This window comes from Cupressus sempervirens, chromosome 7 (genome assembly GCF_028749045.1).
Source record: "Cupressus sempervirens isolate cs-2001-9-10 chromosome 7, ASM2874904v1, whole genome shotgun sequence".
In the NCBI taxonomy this organism is placed as follows: Eukaryota; Viridiplantae; Streptophyta; class Pinopsida; order Cupressales; family Cupressaceae; genus Cupressus; species Cupressus sempervirens.
The window spans coordinates 138,833,235-138,854,847 of record NC_143124.1 but is presented as its reverse complement, the minus strand read 5'-3'; the positions used below and the strand labels follow the sequence as shown (position 1 = coordinate 138,854,847).

The 21,613-nt window shown below is 34.8% G+C and overlaps 1 protein-coding gene across 3 annotated transcripts in view; it reads right to left on the bottom strand.

Annotated features, from left to right (window-relative positions):
- Window positions 1-794: 794 nt before the first annotated feature.
- LOC149545899 (pentatricopeptide repeat-containing protein At1g03100, mitochondrial-like) overlaps window positions 795-21,613 on the bottom strand; it is a 44,027-nt gene continuing 23,208 nt past the window's right edge. The window contains exons 2-4 of one of the 3 annotated variants that reach the window (XM_089790876.1): window positions 4,554-4,637; window positions 4,363-4,438; window positions 795-4,259 (exon numbers count right to left, since the gene is read on the bottom strand). In XM_089790876.1, coding sequence (XP_089647002.1) covers window positions 1,904-4,195 — 2,292 coding nt within the window. In that variant the 5' untranslated portion in view covers window positions 4,196-4,259; window positions 4,363-4,438; window positions 4,554-4,637 and the 3' untranslated portion in view covers window positions 795-1,903. Of the gene's footprint in view, window positions 4,439-4,553; window positions 4,670-21,613 lie in introns of all 3 variants that reach the window. The other 2 variants (XM_089790875.1, XM_089790874.1) reach the window with 2 other exon arrangements.

Below are 21,613 nucleotides of genomic sequence, written 5' to 3'. Positions count from 1 at the left end.
AAGGTTCGCCACCAATTTACTTCCATTTTGTTTAATATATTGATCTATTAGTCTTTGTTTTGTTTTAAATTGCAATCATTGTTTAAATTTTATTTGTCACATTTATTAATTGAAAAGTCATTATCTCATCAAATTTATTTATTGTCACATTTGTCCTGTCACATTTATTAATTGATAGGTCATTATTGTCTCATCAAATTTATTTCTTGTCACATTTGAGCACTCTTGAGAACTTTTTTTCCTCGGAATTTTTTTTATTGGTAAGAAGTTGAAGCCAAATTTAAATATTATGTGTTTGGATTAATTATTATTATTATTTATTAAGTTCGAGTAGACTCATTAAAGAGGCTCACAATTTACTATTGTATTGTAGGCTCTTGCCTCATTTTTGCTTATTGAATCATTGCTATTGAATATTTTTTGAATTGTTTCAATACTTACACTAATTTGCATTAAGTGCATGTGCCATCATATACACACACACACACACACACACACACACACACACACACACACACACACACACACATATATATATATGATTTTATGATATTTATATTATAAATTTATGCATTAATTTTGAAACATGTCAAAATTAAAATATATTTATTTCTTGAATTTTTCACCTTAGAATATTTCTTAATATAAATTTAGAAACTTACTTAAATTTTGTATTACTTTTTTACTTCATATTAATATATAATTTTTAATTATAAAAGATTTTATATATAATTCTTGAAAATTAGATATTTTTCAACAATTTCTATTTTTCTTAAAAAGTTAAGATAAAGACATTTAAATCGTGATATTGCTATCAGATTGAATTGTGTACTATTTCAAGTCAAACTCATTGACCCATGTTTCATGAGTAGCAATTCACATGAATCCGTCTTTCATCAAAATGAATGAAACACTCAACACTCATTGCATCTAGGTGATGTTCACAGAGTTGAAGCACTGAAACTTCCCAGGGGGTCACCCACCAGTACTACTCCAACTCAAATGCACTCAACAAACATAGCATTTGCAAGGGTAAAATCAACTACCAAAGAGATTTAGGTTTCTGATAGTTGAATAGATGTCTTCATAGGATTGTCGAAATTCAGATTGGAGTGACTGTCAAATCACAGTCACTTTAATCTAAAATATAATTTTATCAAACCCTTTGTTGGAAGTAACAACTGTCAGTCCCAGGAAAGCTAGTCCAATTAGAACCCATTTTCTCCTTATCGCAATATTCTTGCCACCCTGTTATCTCAAGAATCTGACTAGCCAACATAGATTACTTGAACAAAAAATCCTTGGCCATCATAACAGACAGATCCATTAATAGACAGGATTGAAGAGGAGTAGTCGCTATGACTCTTGTTCATGTACATTCAACCATTAATAAATCATAATTCAAGTTAGGATTGGACAGTTACATTGTTTCCACTGCTGGAGAGGCATAAGAATCTCGTTAATAATATCCTTGCGCATGCTCCAGAACGTAATAATAGAAGCTGTACTCTACAATTATGTGTATTTATCCCATTATGTTCACAATGCACATTGCAAGCCTAGAGTATATATAATAGTTGAGATTAGAGCACTCATGATCCAACAATCAATTGGACTTGCTACAACTCTTTTTTTGTGTGTGCATTCAATGTTACTCTTGAAAGGCTGTAATTAAAAAGTGATCGCACATTTCATTGCACAAATGTCATTAACAGGTTGGATGCCTTTATTCCTTTCAATGACACCCCCAACCTCTCACTAAGCACCTTGATTCAACTGGCAACAGTATCTGAGAACCTTGCATAATCTACGCAGAGAGTCTACAAGTAACAGGAGTAGTGCATGTGGAGTCTCAACATGGAAGCCTTTCCCCTCACACTCCCCAACCAATATATGAAGAATTCTAATCTAAGCCTGCCCACCTTTTATAAGCCGTCGCCTGTTCTCTTTTTGTAAATTGAACTTCAGTTTGTACTTTGCGAGTTTTCGTATTTGTAGCAAGGTTTCTATGATACTTCAAGTAAACCTGTCTGTATTTGACTTTGTCTATAAACATATTCTCCCGCTCCATAATAGAAATCACTTCGAGGGCTTTTTCAAAAAAGCCCCCTCTAACAAACACATACAAAATATTGTCAAGAAGTTCTTGATCAAAACGTAAGGGCTTTACTCTAATATTTGAAACTTTCGATGCCATCTTCTTCATATCCGCCCACAGCATTATTATCTCTTCATACTCGCCTCTTGCAGTATAGTAACCTTGTACCAAAGAATAAAATGTCTGTGAATTAGGCTGATAGCCTAGCTTTTTCATCTTCTTTAAAGCCTTCTCTGCGTCATGCATTAGCTGTTTCTTGCAGAAGAAGTCTATGACAGAATTCCAATCACGCACACCAACAGCATCTGCTTGATCATCTTTTACTTCCTCCAGCAAACAGACCCTCAATTCTCGCTTACTTTGATTTGTAAATTCTGTCAGGGGCTGGTAGTTATCTGTTGATGATGCAATCTTAGTGTCTTTCATCTCTGTGAAGAGATCCAAAGCACCACACAGGTCCCTGTATGACACACGTAACTCAATTAGATCATCATAGCAGCTGGCATCAAGCTGAAGGCCTGCCTTCCTAACTTCCTTGAGAAGTATAGCAGCCTCTCTAGGTCGTTGTGCTTTGCAGTAAGCTTTCAGGAGTGAAGCATAAACTCCAGCTCCTACTGGAACCTCAGCTGCAGTTACTTCATCAAGAATATCATGTGCCTTGTCTATCCAACCCAATGCAATACAAGCATCAATCACTTGAGCACTAGGAGAATTTTCCGTGGAAACAGAGCCTTCCTCCCGATGCACTTTGATAAGAAAATCAGCCAAATCAGAAACCTTGTCCACTTCCAAGTAGCCTTTCACAAGTTTTGCGTAGGCTTTCTCATTTGGAATAAGTATACGATTTTCTAGGCTAACAAGCTCTCCAAAACTAGCTTCTATTGTGGATTGCATAAGCGAATTCTCAGCCCCAGCTCTGAACATGAGATCACTCTGTATTTTTCTAGATTCTAAAGATCCTCCTAACTGTTTAGGATCCTTGTCAATCATAATGGAGGCTGTTTCTGGTAGCTTATCATCTTGAACCTGAGGCGCATTATTCAGCTCTGTACTAGACCTATGTGGATTCATCTCTACAGCTGACAATACTGATTTGGCTGCAGCTAGAGAGCTCCGAGCTGCCTTTGCACGTTTTAACATTCCCAGTATAACATCAGAGGCAGCATCAAGATCACCGAAGTTAAAGTGGGACATCAGCAAGCTACTGTAAAACTTCTGATATTGATGATCAAGCATTCCAGGAGTTTCATCAATATGCCTCTTTAGTTTTATCAATTCATGTCTCTGTCCATTTTTCTCATAAATATCAACCATTATAGTGAAAGAAGTGGCATCAGGTTTCACACCTACTCGTGGCATCAGCTCTAAAAGCTTCTCAGCTTTTTTGGCCATCCCAAATGCCAGTGAAGCATTCAGAGCAATGTTAAAAGCTGCAGTGTTTGGTTTCATGGCAAGTAACAGAGCATTTTTTCTCTTTCGTGGATCCAACCTTCCATCTTTGAAGAAATAACACATTTCAATAACTACTTCTGATGCTAGATATGCACCATTCACTGTTTTAGACATGTCTGCTATCACAGCACTCCACATATTCACAGATGGATATTGCTGCATGTCCACCATTGTTCTCAAAATAGTGGAAGCTGGAATAGGCCTTCCTTCTCTTGCAAGGCTCTGACATAAAAGTATTAAAGAATCACAGTCTAGTAGTTCCCACTTCTTCTCCTCGATAACTGTGAGGACTAAAGAATAAGCTTTATCAAGCCATTGTAGATCTCCAGAATTAGTCAATACACAAATCAACCTATTTAAAAGAGACTTTCTTGGAAAACCCTCTAATTGTTTGTAATGCTCATAGCCCTTCCAGGCATCTTCAATCCTGTGATCCTCTAGGGCACCCTCCAATTCCTCAGCCAATGCTGCTGGATTGCGAGCTTGCCTCAAAATTGTAAGAGACCTTGCAGAAGATACATGTCGCCATGAAGGGTGAAAATATATCAATATATCAGGAGAGAATCCACGGTTAAAATTATCTCGTTCTGGAGAGAAGCCAATTTTATTTATGCTAGAATGATTTAAGGTCAAGGGACAAGACATGCTTGTAAAACTATACACATCCTGAAAACTGCCCAATGATGCCGACGGGTTGGCACATATAGCCCTGCTCTGACCATAAGAATTTATGTGTAAAACTTTAGCAAACTTTTTTATAATATCCAAAGAATGGATTGGAGAAGAGAGATATTTGGACAAGATATATGTACAAATGGCAGTTTTCGTGGCTTTACTCCTCTGGCTAGCAACAACAATCATGGCTACCCAAGCTCCTCAAAAGTACAACTGCAAGAAAAATAAACCTTTGAAAATGAAAATGTGCATCAGGAGATCTCTAGATCCATTTAAAACCAGCAGATCCAAATACCCAATATATTTCAGTAAAGGAAGAAAACCATACTAAGTTCTCATAAAACTAAAAGCCAGTAAACTAGCAACAGGAGGATTCCATGATGGGGAGGCTTCCTGCTTTGTCTCCTAGCACCTGCAGAAGACCTTGTACAGACTCAGACGGGTCTGAGGAAATTAAGAAACAAATTTGTAACCTCTTCTGAATTTTACAAACAAATGACAAAAAGATGATGCTAAACTGCCTGTGACATAAGATGACAAGAAGAGCAAACAATCTCTATTGGACACACAGCTTAGCTACCATTAGCATACTGAAAACTGATGGCTCAATGGGATTTCTCATTTTAAAGTCTCTAAGTTTTGACACACGCATAAACAATTGTCAAAGATTTCAATCTATTAAAAATGTAACACAGTCATATTCACTTACATAAATTACTTTTGCTAACTCCAGTGCAAAACGGTTCAGAAGATGATTTCATTCTAGAAGAAACTAAATGGTACACATTTTTTACATGTAAGCAATCAATATTTTCAGTAACATTCTAAGATGTCTTGCATTATTCAATAAGATTTGGTAAAATGTTAGGTAGAAAATAACAGACTTTTGCTTCTACTGGCTCCAGAGTATATTTGCCACAGCTTCTTCGGAATTTAATGTATTAAAAGCACCTTTTGTGGAGTATTCCAACCACCCAAGGGCCAATGCTACTTGATAATGTGTAGAATTCTAATCACTTTTAAAATACATTCACTAAGAATGAAGCATGTAGTGCTCACATTAAAAAGTACCAAAGAATAGGACAATATCAATGATAGCATTCCAGCAACTGAAATATAATGATGATTGTTCAAACATGTAGCTGGTTAATGATAGAAAAAGAATTTTGAAGACGCAAGAGATTTTATTTGCAACAAAAATTTGCTATTTTGTAAAGATCTACCCACAAGGAAGGAGGAGAGTAATTGTTGATCTCCTACCACCCAAAGGAGGGAACAACCTAGGACAGCTATGAGCCACACTGTCATCATTAATGCCACTGTTATCTATCAAGATAATAATTTTATGTTTCTAATGGTCATCTTTAGTAGTTTTAGTTTTATAACATGGTATCAAAGCAGGTTTGGGTCTAACTCCCTCACAGGAGGCACAGGGTTATGTGGATTGCATGTTCTTGCATGTGCTTTTTGTGAGTCGCATGTTGCTTGCATGTGCTCTTTGTGAGTTGCATGTTGCTTGCATGTGCTGTTTTCTGCACGTAGTGTTTTCTGGTTTTACTGCATGATGAAGTTTGGACATTTTCTGGGGTATATGACCACATGAAATCTAGTGTTTTGCCACGTGAAGGTTTCTATGATGAGTTGTTTTGTTTACTGAGTTTAGTTTAAATAAATTAGCATCATTATCAGCCACCATTTTACTTCAGTTGCCCTACAAATGGATATGCAAGTTTTTTCCATCATGGGAAGGAAAGTTTTTTCAATTTGTAACTGCTAACAAATAATTTTTTGCTCATTCAGGGGTGTTTTCCTCTACATTGCTCACATTTTTTATTTTTATAAGTTTTGTATTGCATCTGCTATACTGTAGTCATGTTGCTGGTTGTGCTAATTTCAAATCATGAGCTCCTGCCATCAGTCATGAACAACTCAAGTTAGAAAATTTTATGGAAGTTATGTTGGTAGTTGATGTTTGTATAAGGTTTCAGCTAAAGGGAACAAAAAAATTCGAAACCACAGTGGTCTAACTTGTAACTTGTTTCCAGCCGATGTGTGGTCTAATTTCTACCACTTTTAGGAGGTACAGCTTGCCATATTATTGAAGGGTAAAAGAAGTCAAGGTTTTAATATTCCAGATTCTTCATTACATAGAAAGAGCTGATTGTTGCAAAAAAACACAGTGATGAGTACATATGGAAACCCTTGATCTTGTGGGAGTTTGCAGGTATTTTCATGCATCATCAAGTCAAAAAGGTAACTTGTTTCCAGCCCATGTGTGGTCTAATTTCTACCACTTTTAGGAGGTACAGCTTGCCATATTATTGAAGGGTAAAAGAAGTCAAGGTTTTGATATTCCAGATTCTTCATTACATAGAAAGAGCTGATTGTTGCAAAAAAACACAGTGATGAGTACATATGGAAACCCTTGATCTTGTGGGAGTTTGCAGGTATTTTCATGCATCATCAAGTCAAAAAGGAGCATCTTGAGAGTGAATTACATTTCTTGTCTTAAACTATTTGGGAGACTCACCAAGATATCATCACAAATTTTTTTAGGGGTTCCTATTGTGTATACTACCCACTTGTTGGCCAAATTGTTTCCAAAGTTGCATACAATCCCTGTTGGTAGAGTTGGAAGATGGTGTTATTGTTGGCCCAAGTTTATTCCCTTGACACTCATGGAATCAAAGACTTTACAGGTGCAAGGGAGTTCTCAAATATTGGGTAGAGATCATCATCCATCATCACATTCGCGAAATGCATATGGAGAGTAGGTTGTCTCCATCGCTAGATCCAAGTCAAAGATAGGTTCCAAGTTACATGGACATTATTATTTGACTCATCAGATTGTTACAATGACACTTGAGAATCCAGGTCTACATGGTGTTCTTTGGCAAGAGATGTGTCATTTGACAAGATCTAGACTCTATCGACTTTACAGTATACATGATTCATCATTGAGTTTGAACTTTGCAATTGCAAGCGATCAAGCAATTTTTGGGAAGAGTGAACTATCATGCCCTTTTTTAGGATTAAAATTATTAACGAGATTACTTAAGCCCAATGAATTATAATCCTAGGGGCAACTTAATAATATTATTACTTGTACCCTCTTAAAAAGTAAGAGCTTACTCTTATGGTATTTTCGAGACCATTCTAGCCCTCCTTAGTGTGTTTCTTACATTAGGACCTCCTATTCCATTTAATATTCAAATAAAGGTCATTTTCCCTATTCCAACTCTTGCTCAAGACTCTAAGTTGGCATTAATTTCTACACATGGATTCTCGTTTATTCCTCTAATCACAAAAATCAAGACTTAAATCCATTTCTGACTAATTTTTCTGTATATCTCACCATATTTCCCTCGATCCCCTTATATTTCTTGGCTCTAGGAATTTCTACCTAGAAGTTTACACATCTAAATAGACGTCAACCTCAACCTATACTTGGATAGAGGTTGAGGTCGACTTCTACCTAGGGCAAATTTTAATTGGTCCTCGGGCCTAATGCAAAAATATTAATGCTTTTCCTACCTTGTGCAATCGGCCCTTTCAAATTTGATCCCCAAAATCAATATAAAAGGAGATCTTCTCACTTCATATGATCATCTACAAGTTCCATATGCGATCCACAGATCCACAATTTTCATGAGCATCCACTCTCAAGCATTCAAGGAGTTCAACCAAGCATTCATCCATCCATTCAAGCATGCATTTCCTTTGTATGGATCTAGCTTCTTTCATCATTAGAGACAAAGAAGTTAGCCTTCAAAGGAGGAGATCCACCTACATACATTCATACAAGTCTTCTTCATCTTCTTCAATCCTTCATCGAGGCGAATTACAAGCATCTACGACATGAGGTTTTGTCTTACGTGATTTCCTTTTGGGTTTTTGTGTTAAGGCTATTATATCAACAAACTCAATCACATACAAAGCACAGTTACATCTACATTGGTATGATACATGTCCATTGTTAGATTTAGTCATTACTACATGCTAGTTTTTCATTTCCTTTATTTCAATTCAAGGTTAAATCCTAAATATGGGCTTGCCTCCCTAACAATTTCCCCTCTCTTTGTTGTGCAGGTCCATATCCGGATTCATTGTTCCAGTTGAAGATATAAGTGTGCTAAAATGTTGACACACTTCTATGAGTCATTATATCCAAAATTACTCAACAATGAGATCTCAAATGGTAACTCATAGCTCTCTATTTATGCAGTGCAAGGGTTTGTAATGGAGGCCCTCAGTTTGACCTAGTTTGTGCCCATGCAAGTACACCGTAAAACGAGAGATTAAAAGAGGAAAAGCAAGAGTGCTAGTCTCCATGATCATCAAATATGCATGCAAATGAAGATGCAAGCTAATCTAAATGATAACAATGCAAAGCACTATAAGAAAGGAAATCTAATCTATGAAAGGAAATAACAATGCAAGATTAATCTATAAAAACAAATATGACTCTAAGCTAATATGAAAATGCAAGGATGAAACATGATAATGGAAGCCATGGATGCATGAGAGAAGAAGACAAGAAAAGAGAAGTTGCAATGAAGCTCCAATATCCAAACCCTAAGGCTCAAACCCCAATGCTCAAAACTCCTCCAAAATCGCTCTCCAAACCTGTGGCATAACAATACTATAGCAACTAACATCTATCCAAATGAGAAGGAGAGGGCTCCTTATATAGTCAATTGTGGAGGTGGGCGGCTTCTCACAACCAATATGGGATAATAAGGCTTGATCTGTGTGAGACAAAATTCCACCAATGAGAAAAGAGGAGTGTTTGACAAGAAAGTGGAAAGAGGAAATTAAGGAATCCCACTTAAAAATATGTGCATTTAAGTGTAAATAAAAAGGATTTTTTTTTTTTTTTTTTTTTTTTTTTCCTTTTTTTAATCGTACGGAGAGATTTAAGTGGGGATTTTATTTAATTAAAAGGGAGCAAGTTCTTTTAATTAAATAGGAGCTATTTTATTCAATTAAAAGAGAAGTTCTCTTTTAATTAAATAAGATTTAAAATAAGATGATCAATCTTAGGAAATATCGAAATAATTAAATTAATTGCAATTCGATCAAGGAAAATGATTTGAATTGATTTAATAAAATATTACAATGCATTGATTCAGGAAATTGATAAATTGAAGAATGGGAGCCCATAGTCTAGGCAACCATTTTAGGGTGCATACAATAAGGACCCTTTTTAAAGCACTTTCAATATCTGTCTTTTATTCCGAGTTTTGACACTTTCAAGTACAGGTTGAGGTCGACCGGTACCCCACTATTGTAGTACCAATTTTTGTGATTGATCTGAGAAGCCACACACCAAATTTCTCAAAACCCAGTTCCAATTTTGAGCCCAAGTCTAGGTCAAAGTCAACCTGTACCCTCCATTTCAACCTATACCAAGCAGCAAAACAGAGGGATACCCATATTATATTTGCAAGTTTTTGGTTGTTCAATTCATTTTAAGGCTCCGATCAGCAGATAACCAATCTCTTGCACCTTCATTCTACTTGATTTCATAGGTGCACACCTTCTTACCAACATTCTTTGCATTTACTTTCATAGATTAGGTTTGTCTCTTGCATATCATTTACGACTCCTCTCTGGGAAAGCAAGAACCATCCAAGACCCTACATTGTGAAGATCACGAATTCCTACCAATGTTCTTTGCATTTACTTTCACAGACTATATTCGTCTCTTGCATATCATTTACAACTCCTCTTAGGGAAAGGAAGAACCATCCAAGACCCTACGTTGTGAAGATCACGAATTGGCACCTTACCTTGGGCTAATCGGATTTCCTTTGTTCCAAGGTCTTGGATCTTCCTAATTATAACATATACTTTGGTGAGTGATCTGTCCTAGCATTGCTCACCATTTTGTATGTCATATTTTGATAGATCCAACTTCTTACATCTCCATTTAGATTTTGGTGTTAGTTTTCCTTCTCTTTGTTAAATTGTATGCACCTAGTTGCATCCCTTTTGCATTTGTATATCTAAATCTACTTTGTACACATTTCATTTACGTCATTGTTACATTGTATTATTTAGATCTAATATAGCTACATTCTTTGCATTCTTGCATTTTTCACACTTTAAAATACAAAAATATTTAATTTCACGCACTCATTTAGTCACATAGATGATCTAATTTCTTCTTTATGTGTTTGCATATAGTTTCATCTTGCATATCTCATCATGAATAGTTTCTTTAGGTTAATCACATTTTGTTCTCCTAAGGATCCTCCTTCTCATGGGAAGATATTAAGCCAAGACAATAATCCATATTTTCAGGATCCCCCAATTTTGGATGAGTCATTGCAAGATAATATTGATTATTCTCTTAATATGCATCTTCTTCGTGAGGATACTATTCAACCCCCGAGGGCCACTTTACATTCTATCCATCTCTATCATTTCCTTTCTACCAATGATGACTTAATGAGCAATGATCGTCCTCCTATGACATCCCCCCTTTCTAAGGATATCTTAGCACAAGAGGACAACACCATAATTAGTTTTCTTTATAACACTTTCTGAGGATATCTTAGTGCAAGAGGACGACGCCATAATTACTTTTCTTAATAACACTTTATTTGACACTCTTGGTTGAAACGAAGCCTTAAAGGAAGTCCCTAATCCCTATTCTAAGGACATCTTGGGAGAAGAGGATTCTATCATTACTAATTTCCTTAATACACTCCATTCTAGTGATGTACTCATAAAGAATCACAAGCCTAATCAAATTATGTTGTCAATATCATGCTCAAGCTTTGATAGTCAATAAGCCTATAATAAGTATCAAAGGATGCCCTCAATCAAATTCTACTCAAATTCCTAATAGACCTATCACCACTATTAAGGGTTATCCTCAATCTAATCCTCAAAATTCCAATTCACGTGTATTACAATTAAAGGATGCAATCTTCAAAGTTCTTTTCAACCTTTGAACAAGCCTATAATAATGGTCAAAGAAAAACCTAAAAGTTCTTTGGAGTTCTTTCAAGATTATCAGCAATGGTTCACACCTATCATACAAGAAACAGTCCTCGATGTTGATTTATCAGAATCCCTGCAAATGTATGCCATTATATTTGGTGTGTTTTTCAAATGGCAGTAACCTCTTATTTAAATCGAGAATAAGCAATGAAGAGATATGTCCCTTTACAGGACATGGGACATGTCTATTCATTAATTAGATAATTATTATGATAAAAACTTAATCATAGTTTATATATATATATATATATATATATATATATATATATATATATATATATATATATATATATATATATATATATATATATATATATATATATATTTCTCTCGTATATGATGAAAACATATATAAAAATTATATTACATATATAATTATGTATAGATTTATATGGGACATGTCGATTCATTAATTAGACAATTAATATAATAAAAACTTAATCATAGTTGTGTGTGTGTGTATTTATAGAATATTGATTTCTCTCATAAAAACTTCTCTCATATATGATGAAAACGTATATATAAATTATGTCACATGTATAATTATATATAGATTTATACGGGACATCTCTATTCATTACATAGATAATTAATATAATAAAAACTTAATCATAGTTATATATATAAATATATATAATATATATTTCACTCATATAAACTTCTATCTCATATATGATGAAAACGTATATAAATTATCACATATATAATTATATATAGATTTATCCAACAAAAGCTACCAAACATCAACACTCCCTCTTAGCTAGGGAGGATAAACACAAGACAGATATTACACCATTGGTAACATTCGGCATGACAAATTTTAAGGTGATCAAATAATATCCACCATTTTGATAACATGAGTATTAGCCTTCAGAATATATGATATTCACCGAATACTCTAAGTGATGGTCTCCAGAATATCAACATACGATATTCACCATTTTGATATCACATTAGTATTAGTCTCCAGAATAACAATATATGATATCCACTAAATACTCTTTAAGTAATGGCCTCCAGAATGTCAAGATGCAAGATATTCACTACGTACTGTAAGTAATGGTCTCCAAAAGATCAAGTTTCATGATATTCACCAATTACTCTGTCTAATGGCCTTCTAGAACATCAAGTTGCATAACATTCACCATGTACTCAAAAAATGTTTAAAAGTTATGTGCACACGCATTCTCATAATGCTTACCATATAAACATCCAACATGCAAAAGTATAATCTATCATGATCTACATAGATATCATAAGATATCCATCATAATAAAAAATTAAGCTATTTTAAGATCGTCGCCTTTCAATAACTTCTGCAGATACAAGTGACATCATTTGGAAGTCGTCAATTCCTCATGATGCACACAAGGGGTAGGCCCATTAAAATCACATAGTCACGAAGTCACGAAGTCTATTTATGAATCACAGCCTTCTTGGCTGCTACAATTTATTGAGCACTAGAGAATCCATCTTGACATGGTCTACTCCCTCTGAATCAATACGACCAAGATCACTAAAGGTTGACTGAACCATATCCTATATCTTCTCTCTCTCTTTCAAGGTTTCCTTATAGTGAAATGTCAAGCTCCCTCTGAATCTCAATCTCCCTCCTTTTCTTGTAGGAACATTCTTGGAAAAAATAGCTCTTATAGTACATATTGAAATAATAGGAGAGGCACTAATATAATATCCAAATAATATAAGACCATTCCAATATAGATAAAAATCTAATTTAAATATATGCTTTGAACATATATATATATATATATATATATATATATATATATATCCAATCTTATAAATATATATCTTTAATCTATATTTTAACACATTATTTTCTATATTGACAAATTTCCCAATCTATAATCACCTATATTCATAAGAAATTGTTTTAGAAATATATATATATAGATATAATCCTTTTAAAATTATGTATGAACATTTACATCTCTATTTAGAAATGAATAAGTTATATTTATATATATGAAAGTCTCTAACATAAATTCATATAAAAAGATATAAAATCATAAACTTACCTCTTATCTCCTTCCACGTGAATTTTACCATAAATTCATAAAAATGAAATAAATTCTTAACCTTATCTCTTATATCCTACCAAGTGAACTTTACCACTATTCCTTCCATTTAATATCAATAGTGGGTCCTTGTCTTTGGACTTCTTCAAGATCGATATCTTCGTGGTTATTGTAATGTTCCCGTCATAAAATAAATTATTAATCAAACCTTTGTTAATGGACCGACTGATTTAGTATATCTCAGACCCATTTTTATTTTTGTTTCCGTAAGTAAGTGTAGCCATTGGCTATCTTTGTACACCCTTGGAAAGGTTTTCCCTGACGAGTATTTAAGCATGGCTTGTAGGTAGTTGTGGGTATGCAATTTGGATTTTTTTTTGTACTGTGAATTCCTGTTGGGATTCTCTGTTGTTTGTCATTTCGGAACTGAAAGACATTCCCTACTTGGCTCTTCCGGTTCTTGTGAGATTCATCCCTCACCCTATTCCATTCTGTATTACTTGCTCAGATCTGGCAAATCCACACACCATCTTTGTTTGCAAATACCTATATTTGTATCAATCTGTGATTGGTTTTCAATATTTGTACTAGCGTTGTTTGGTGTCTCTAGTGAATGTAATCACTTGTAATGATAACTCTGAGCATGGCCTAATCATTAGCAAAGCAACCTGCAATACGCTCCATCCCTCACAGCATTGCACCATCTGTACACACTCATACCATACATCATCCGGTAACCCAAATATTAGTTGTACGACCATCCCTATTCCATACCGTACACACACCCCTCTACCTTCACCAACTAATCACCATACTGCATTCTTGGCTACCGTACTGCCTCCTTTCACAACCGTACGACCTCCTTGGTTACCGTACGACCAAGACTTTGTCACCATACACCACTGCCCCCACTACCATACGACGTTTTGTGGCCTTCCATACGGACATCCTGTTACATCCCAAATTTTGCCCTAAAATTTTTAATTGATTATAGTCGTTGAACCAAATTATTTCTTCATGTTCATGTGAAATTGAATTAGTTAATTATAGCCATTGTTATAACATGTTAGTTATAGCCGTTGCTTATTCCTTCATGATCATGTGAAATTGAATTAGTTAATTATAGTCGTTGCTTATTCCTTCATGATCATGTGAAATTGAATTAGTTAATTATAGCCATTGTATCGATTTAATTATCATATGAAAGTGACTTAGTTAATTTTAGCTGTTGTATCAATTTATTCATGATCATGTGAAATAGAGTCAATTAATTATAGCCGTTGTACATATATGATGAACAAGTTAGTTATTTTGACATGCCTAACAGTCACTTGATGATTTTTAATTAGCAATTTATAAATCTTGAATTGATGTCTTGGCGAAAATGTTGTTTTTGAATGATTACAGGATGAAGACTGGAGAGAGAGAGGGGAAACATTGCAAAACGAGGTCATCGGAAGGGGATGGTCGTATGGTTCAGTCATCGGATTCGACAAGTTTGACCTAAAACTATCCTTATTAGGACTTGGCAACATATTTTATGGTGGAACCGCATGAGCTATAAAGTGAAACGATATAATAAAACAATGTAAAATAAACATAAGTTCTTACCTTTACGAATTATCAAATATTAATATCATTTAACTATTATTTTATATTCTCAGATATGATCATATGTAAATAATAATAAAGTGACAGCATTACATTTAAAATATTAATCCAACGATGCCACCTTATCATTACGTACATATAAGCATTATTAAGAAAATAAAACAATAATAAAATAATATTAATTATTTAAAACCTTTCATCTTCTTTCCTTCTCATCTTTCCCTCCTTTCTTTCTTTTTCTTTTTAAGTCGATTTGAATAACCTTCGAATATAATCTTGTAACTAAAGTTAGCCGTAAGGTCTGGCTCAATTCTATATTATGGAATCCTTTACTCGTCTATCGGCACTATCCCCCACTCTCGGCTTTTCAAGTCCTTTATGTTGTCGAAATCCCTGTTAACTTCTTGATAACTTGCAGAGACAGTCCAAATATAAATATACTGTGCTTCCGACTGAGCTTCCTTGCTGCAGATCTCCAAGCAAGATAGGCGAGATTAATCAAGTGTAGGCACATCTCAGATATTGGTGACAGAGAGAGTCACATAAGAATCTAATTGAACTCGTGCCATCCTTCATATTTTCCATTTGCTGTTATGAAAGCTGAGTTCAATCATTAAGCCGACCGTAAGGCCAAAACTGTTCATAGTTATCGTTTTTCATTGCAAAGGTGTGTCATATTTACTTATATGATATATGCTTGGAGCCTATTGTTCTTTATTCAAAGTTTGTCGTTTTCTTGTGATAAAAGACAATGATAAAAGCCTGTCGTATTCCTTTCAAGTCTGTTGTGATCTTTGAAAAGTCTGCCGACTGCCATGTGTGATAACATAGCAATGATTTTATACTCAAGTCTGATAGTTTTCTTGTTGATATCTGAATATGTAATCTCTCTGAATTTTTCTTTGAAAGCTATCATATTAAATCATTTACAACTTGATATAAAACTTGATAACTGAGATTGAGATATTGAACCCAAAGCACCAAGGAATTCACCAGGCAAAATGCCAGAATAAGGTGAAAAAGGGTGTAAAATATCTAAATGAAGTTAATCTGAAGGCACCAAGGAATCACTGGCTTGATGGCCTGAATTTGGTGAGGAGGTGTAGATGTATCTGTAAAACAAGAATGATATCAGAATCAAATAAATATTGCATTAGCTCATGCAAGTTCCACTTGTGAAATAAGTTGTCAAGCCAAGTGGTGGAGATCGGATTGTAAACCCACAATTTGAAATCCTTGGCCAGGGTAGAATTAGGCAGATTTTCCGGAACAAGTGATCTATGTTGTTGTCCAGACACTTCAGTTATTTTGTTGAATAACTGTTGAGACCTCAACCCACCTGGATACTCTAATGGCTGGATTAATGAACATCCCAAGTCCGACCTCGGGGTAGGGAGGATCGTTCTATTAATTAGAACATATGGGGATAAGTAATGGTCCACGGCTGGGAGGTTAAGCCTATGTCAATGCTTCTCCTCTCACCAAAGCTAGGGCTTGGACAACCTATAAATGAAGCTTCACAAAATAATCTATATGTTCTTTAGCCTCTGTATGTTAGTTATTTCTTTTCTGGATGAAAGTCATTTTACTTTATAATTAGTTATTTCGTTAAAGAAGTTAATTGATTTCAAATATCTCAAATTGTATTTCCTTTCAAGAATATCTGCTATTTATTTTCGAATGAATAACTAGAAGTAGTTAAATGAATACGTCTGATAATTACTTCAGTAGATTTAGTTAGCTATTGTTAACGTTTCATAATCTTGGTAAATCAGCATTAAATTTTATTTCAGTTTAAATCAATTGTTGAAAATCTTAGTCATGTGAAATAGGAAATCAATTTATTTCTAGATTGAACATGATTAGGAAAATTGGTATGTTATACATCCTCTTCATCCAGCATCACACCATACGACCATCTTTCCTAAGTGTGCATTCCCCTTTTGGTACCATACGACATTTTACCCAAGCCGTACTACTTCTCCAGTGAACTATACACAATTGTTGCTTCGATTGTTTGAGACGAAGGGGAACAGCAACATTACAATGGTATTAGAGCTAACCATCCTGCCAGCCTGTGGACAGTAAATGAGAGTTTATAGTCATAAGAGAAGAAGATCCCATTCAATTGATAGTATGGCGGTAGAACAAGAACCCATGGCTGCTACACTATTGGCGCTACTAAGAGAACTTGCGAGGAATCAGGCGTAGATCAATGATACTTAGCAACTCATGGAAGAAACTCTCAAGAAATTGGCAAACAATAAGATATCCAGTGAACAAAATGATCACAACGCGTACTCAGTGTCGGGTAAGGCAAACCCTCATCCAACATGCTCTCGACCTTCCATGCCGTCTTTCCCCCAAGGATGGAGGCACCACACAGAGGGAAGCAGACAACCTTTGAGGAAGATATACCCTACAAAGATTACGTAAAACCGAGAATGAGATATTCAGAAGGCGAAAACCGAGGATATTTTAACGATGATCTCAGAAGGAAGTTGAGTAAAGTAAATCTTTCACCATTTGATGAATCCAGATCAATATTTGTGTTAGCGTCGATAATGAAGGCCAATACTTCCAACTTAATCCAATGCCAGAAGGAGAAGCAATTAAATTTGCAGCATTACACTTGGAGGGAGTAGCACATGAATGGTGGCATCACAACACCATCACACTGGGGCATGACCAAATAAATACCTATGCGGAATTCACTGAGAGATTGATAAATCGATTTGATGGTAAAGATCTAGAACTTAATTTCAAAGAATTGGCACAACTGAGACAAACTGGATCGGTTGACCAATACATTACAGAATTTCAAAAACTATTAGTTTTGGTCGTGGACATTTCCGAAACAAGACGGATAGTGCTCTTCATGGACGGACTAACAGAACCACTGAAGGGTTGGGTAAAAGGGTTCAATCCTATCACCCTGTCTGAGGCCATTAAGAAGCCTCAGAGTATGGCATCATCATCAACGTCATCCTCTTGAAGTTACTCACTATTGGATGGATATTTTGCAACCGAAAGTTTTGGGTAAAAATCCAATCGCAAAATAGGATTCCCAGCTACAGCGTATGAGACAGTCTATCCTACCTTAAAGGGAAGGCTCCCCCTTCTCACCATTCTTTGAATCAACTTAAGGTAAGCAAAAAGTTGAGAGATTATTATAAAATAGGTGTTACCAATATCTTTTCTTCTTATCTTTCAAGAAAGAATCCACTTACTCGTTGAGCGAGTAATGGGTAGGCTAAATCTCTAACTACACTTCTATCAAGAGCTGGAAATAGTGATACCGATAAACCTTCACTAACTCAAAGACTAGCTGAAAATGTATCAGTTTGGCTCTAAATCCGATCGTACTTCTATATGGAAAAGCTTTACAATTAGGGCACAAAGACTCCTAAAAGTAAAAATAGCTCAACTATTTGCGAATTAAGAAAGAAACTATAAGCTACAGATAAAGCTTCTAGCTACATATTTCCACAACCACTCCCAGTCAAAGCTTCAGCTCCGATTGCTTCTTAAATCACCATGCTCCTTTATTGAACACACAATAATAACATGAATCAAGAAAATAGGCACAAATTACAGTCAAAGCTTCTAATTTGCTCTATCACAATTGTTTCCAGTCAAAGCTTCGAATCCAATTGCTTCTTTTATTCACTTTTCTCCCAACTTTGTACTACACAATCAAAGTTATGCTTGCATAAATGTTGGCAGAGCTTTCTTGCATACAACAAAAGATGATTTTTACAATGAGGGGGCACTTCTTTATATAGGCATAGGAGTTGAGAAAAAGGTGGAGGAAAAAGTGGGAGCAACTCAACCAACTTTGACCTAGTCTAACTAAAAGAGAAAATATAGGGTTACATGCAACTCGCATTACATGTAATTACATCTTTTCATGCAATACATCATCTTCAATTAAAAACATAAAAGAAGAAGAAAGAAGACAGAAAAGAAGGAAACAATCCTAGGGATTGTTCTGAAGGGCCTTGTACTTGACGATGCACTCTTGAATGATCACAGGATCAGAAGTTCATGTACTTTGTACCATTGCAATCACCTTGATATCCATGGTGTTGCGTCTTTTGATAACCTCTAACTTTGATAAATTGTCTGCTGTCATGTGGAAACTTGATATGATCCAGCTTTTCTCGCTCAAGTTGTCGTGAATTCTCCTTTGTAGATTGACACATTCTGGATTCTTCGACACTTTGAAAACCTTCTTGACGATGTCCGGATGTAAACTCGAAACAACTTTCCATTAGCACCTTTAACTCTCTTTTTTTGTTGAAATAAAGTGCTTGGAGCATGGGAATGCGTGCAAATGGAGATTGCTGATTTTTATAAAGTGACTTGGGCTTTCAAGATGTCATTGCACGGAAATGGATTGCATGTAAATGCAACATGTAACAAGGGATGAAGGATGAGATGGAAAGCATGGAAAGATGCAGAAACATGTATTTGCTCATAAAGGTGCGAATGCATATGGAGAGATGGAAATGGAAAATGGAAGACGAAAAATGAATTTTATAGTCATCTTTGGTGAAAAGATGAAGTCAAAGTACATGGAAAATGAAAATGACATCTTTTTGACTTTTTAGAAAGTGACTTTTAATCAAAATCGGACCTTTGAGATGCAATTACACGTAAGGCATTTCATGTAATTGTGTCGTGCGAATGGATGCGGAAAGTGAGATGAGTGAAAATGGAAGCGGAAAATGGAATTACATGCATGTGCGGATGGTGAATGAGATGGAAAACATGTAATCATATTTGTCGAATGGAATGCAAAGTGTTGTGACATGGAAAGATGGAAATGGAATGTGGAGTGAAGTGAAACGTGCTCAAGTTCTTGGAAAGAACTTGCAATTTCTTCCAAAATGGAGAAAAAAACCGAAATGCAAACAAGAAAAACACAAAAACAAGCACAAAACAAACACATGCCTTTGGCAAAAGACTCAAACATGTCAACAAGCAAGCCACTTCAACATGCAAATTCAAATTTGGAATTTGGGGAAATTCCAGAAGTGTGAAAATGAGAGTTTTCATCATTTTTAAAGGCAAAATGCATTTTCCATGGCATATATATGGACAAGTGTGCAGTAACAAGTCATAATATGCATGGAAATAGCAAGATAAGCATAAATTGATGAGCAAATTTGAAAATGTCCACTTACTTGGAGGTTAAAGAGCCAAAATAGCAAGTTTTATAGACTTGAAGACCAATTCTCCTCCAAATCCGGATTTTCAAACAACTTTTTGACTTTTTCCGTTCTTGCATTCAATGGTCAAATTTGACATGGGAAGGCCAAAAACGTGGTCTTCAAAGACAAGAGCACGCATTAAAACTCAAAAACAACCCCACTTGATCCAAATGTATGGGCTGAAATGCCATTCTTTTAGTTTTTTGAACAAAAACATGACTTTTTTATGCAAAAATCTGGGCCGTTTTTGCAAAAACGTGGCCAAAAAATGCATGTTTTTGAGTTGTTTTTGACTTGTGAATGGAAAAACAACTTCCCCAAATGCATATGCATGGATCAAAATGCAAAAAAGTGGCTTCAAAATGCATAGAAGTGGATTAAAACCCCAATTTTTCAAGCACTTTAAGCAAAAACGTAATTCAAAAAAAGACATGAAACAAAAACGTTTTGGCTTCTAAAATTGAAAATGTGTATCACAATGCAATGACAAACACTTAAAATGCCAAATCGATTCCTCTTTGAGCAAAAATATGAGCCAAAAATGGTGTTTTTTGAAGATTTTTCCAAAAACGTGCCCTTGGAGGGAGTTTGGAAAAACATTTCTTAGCAAGATAAATTCATTTTTGATGTTAGAACCATCAAGTAAATCTCTGACAACCTCCAAAATCGGGCTCTTGGAGGGGCAAAGACATGTTATTCTTCAAAATCGGACTTTTTGGAGGTCATCACACATATCAAAACATGTTTTTGGTTAAAATCGGACCTTTTTGGGTCAATTGTATGTTTTATAATATGTATCTCATCAAAATCACACCTTTTGGGTGCTATTGCATGTTTTAAAATATGCAAGTCATCAAAATCGGACCTTTTTGGGTCACTTGCATATTTTAAGTTACATCTCACTTTTTAGATGCAAAGACATGAAAACTTCACTTTTGATGCAATTACATCAAAAAGGTCCACTTACATGATAACCTTTTGATATAATGACATCAAAAAGGTCCACTTTTGATAACAAGTTGAACTTTATATGCAACGACATGTATAATGTCCACTTTCGATGGATTTTACATGTAGTTGCATATAAAAGGTCCACTTTTAATAACTTAAAACCATTTATTCAATTTAATTTCATAGATGTTACTAAATGAGTCATAAACTATATTAATATATCATATTTATAAATACAATGCATAAATATCATTTAGAAAGTAACATTTAAATGAGCATTTAATTTAAAAATCAAAATTAAACTAAAAGTATATAGTTATATAGTCACTTTAAGTTAAAAATTTAAAGATAAAGTAACTTAAAAACATAACAAAAAGTGAATTTAAGTCATATTTATCAAAAAGTGAAAGTCAAATTAGAAATATAACATCATATTTTTAATTCGTGTTGTTGCATCAAAAAGGTTCACTTTTGGAGCACTAAAACGACCATAACTTTTGACTGACAACTCCGATTGAGCTCTAAGTTAGACCGAATCGAAGCAAAAAATAAAAGCCATG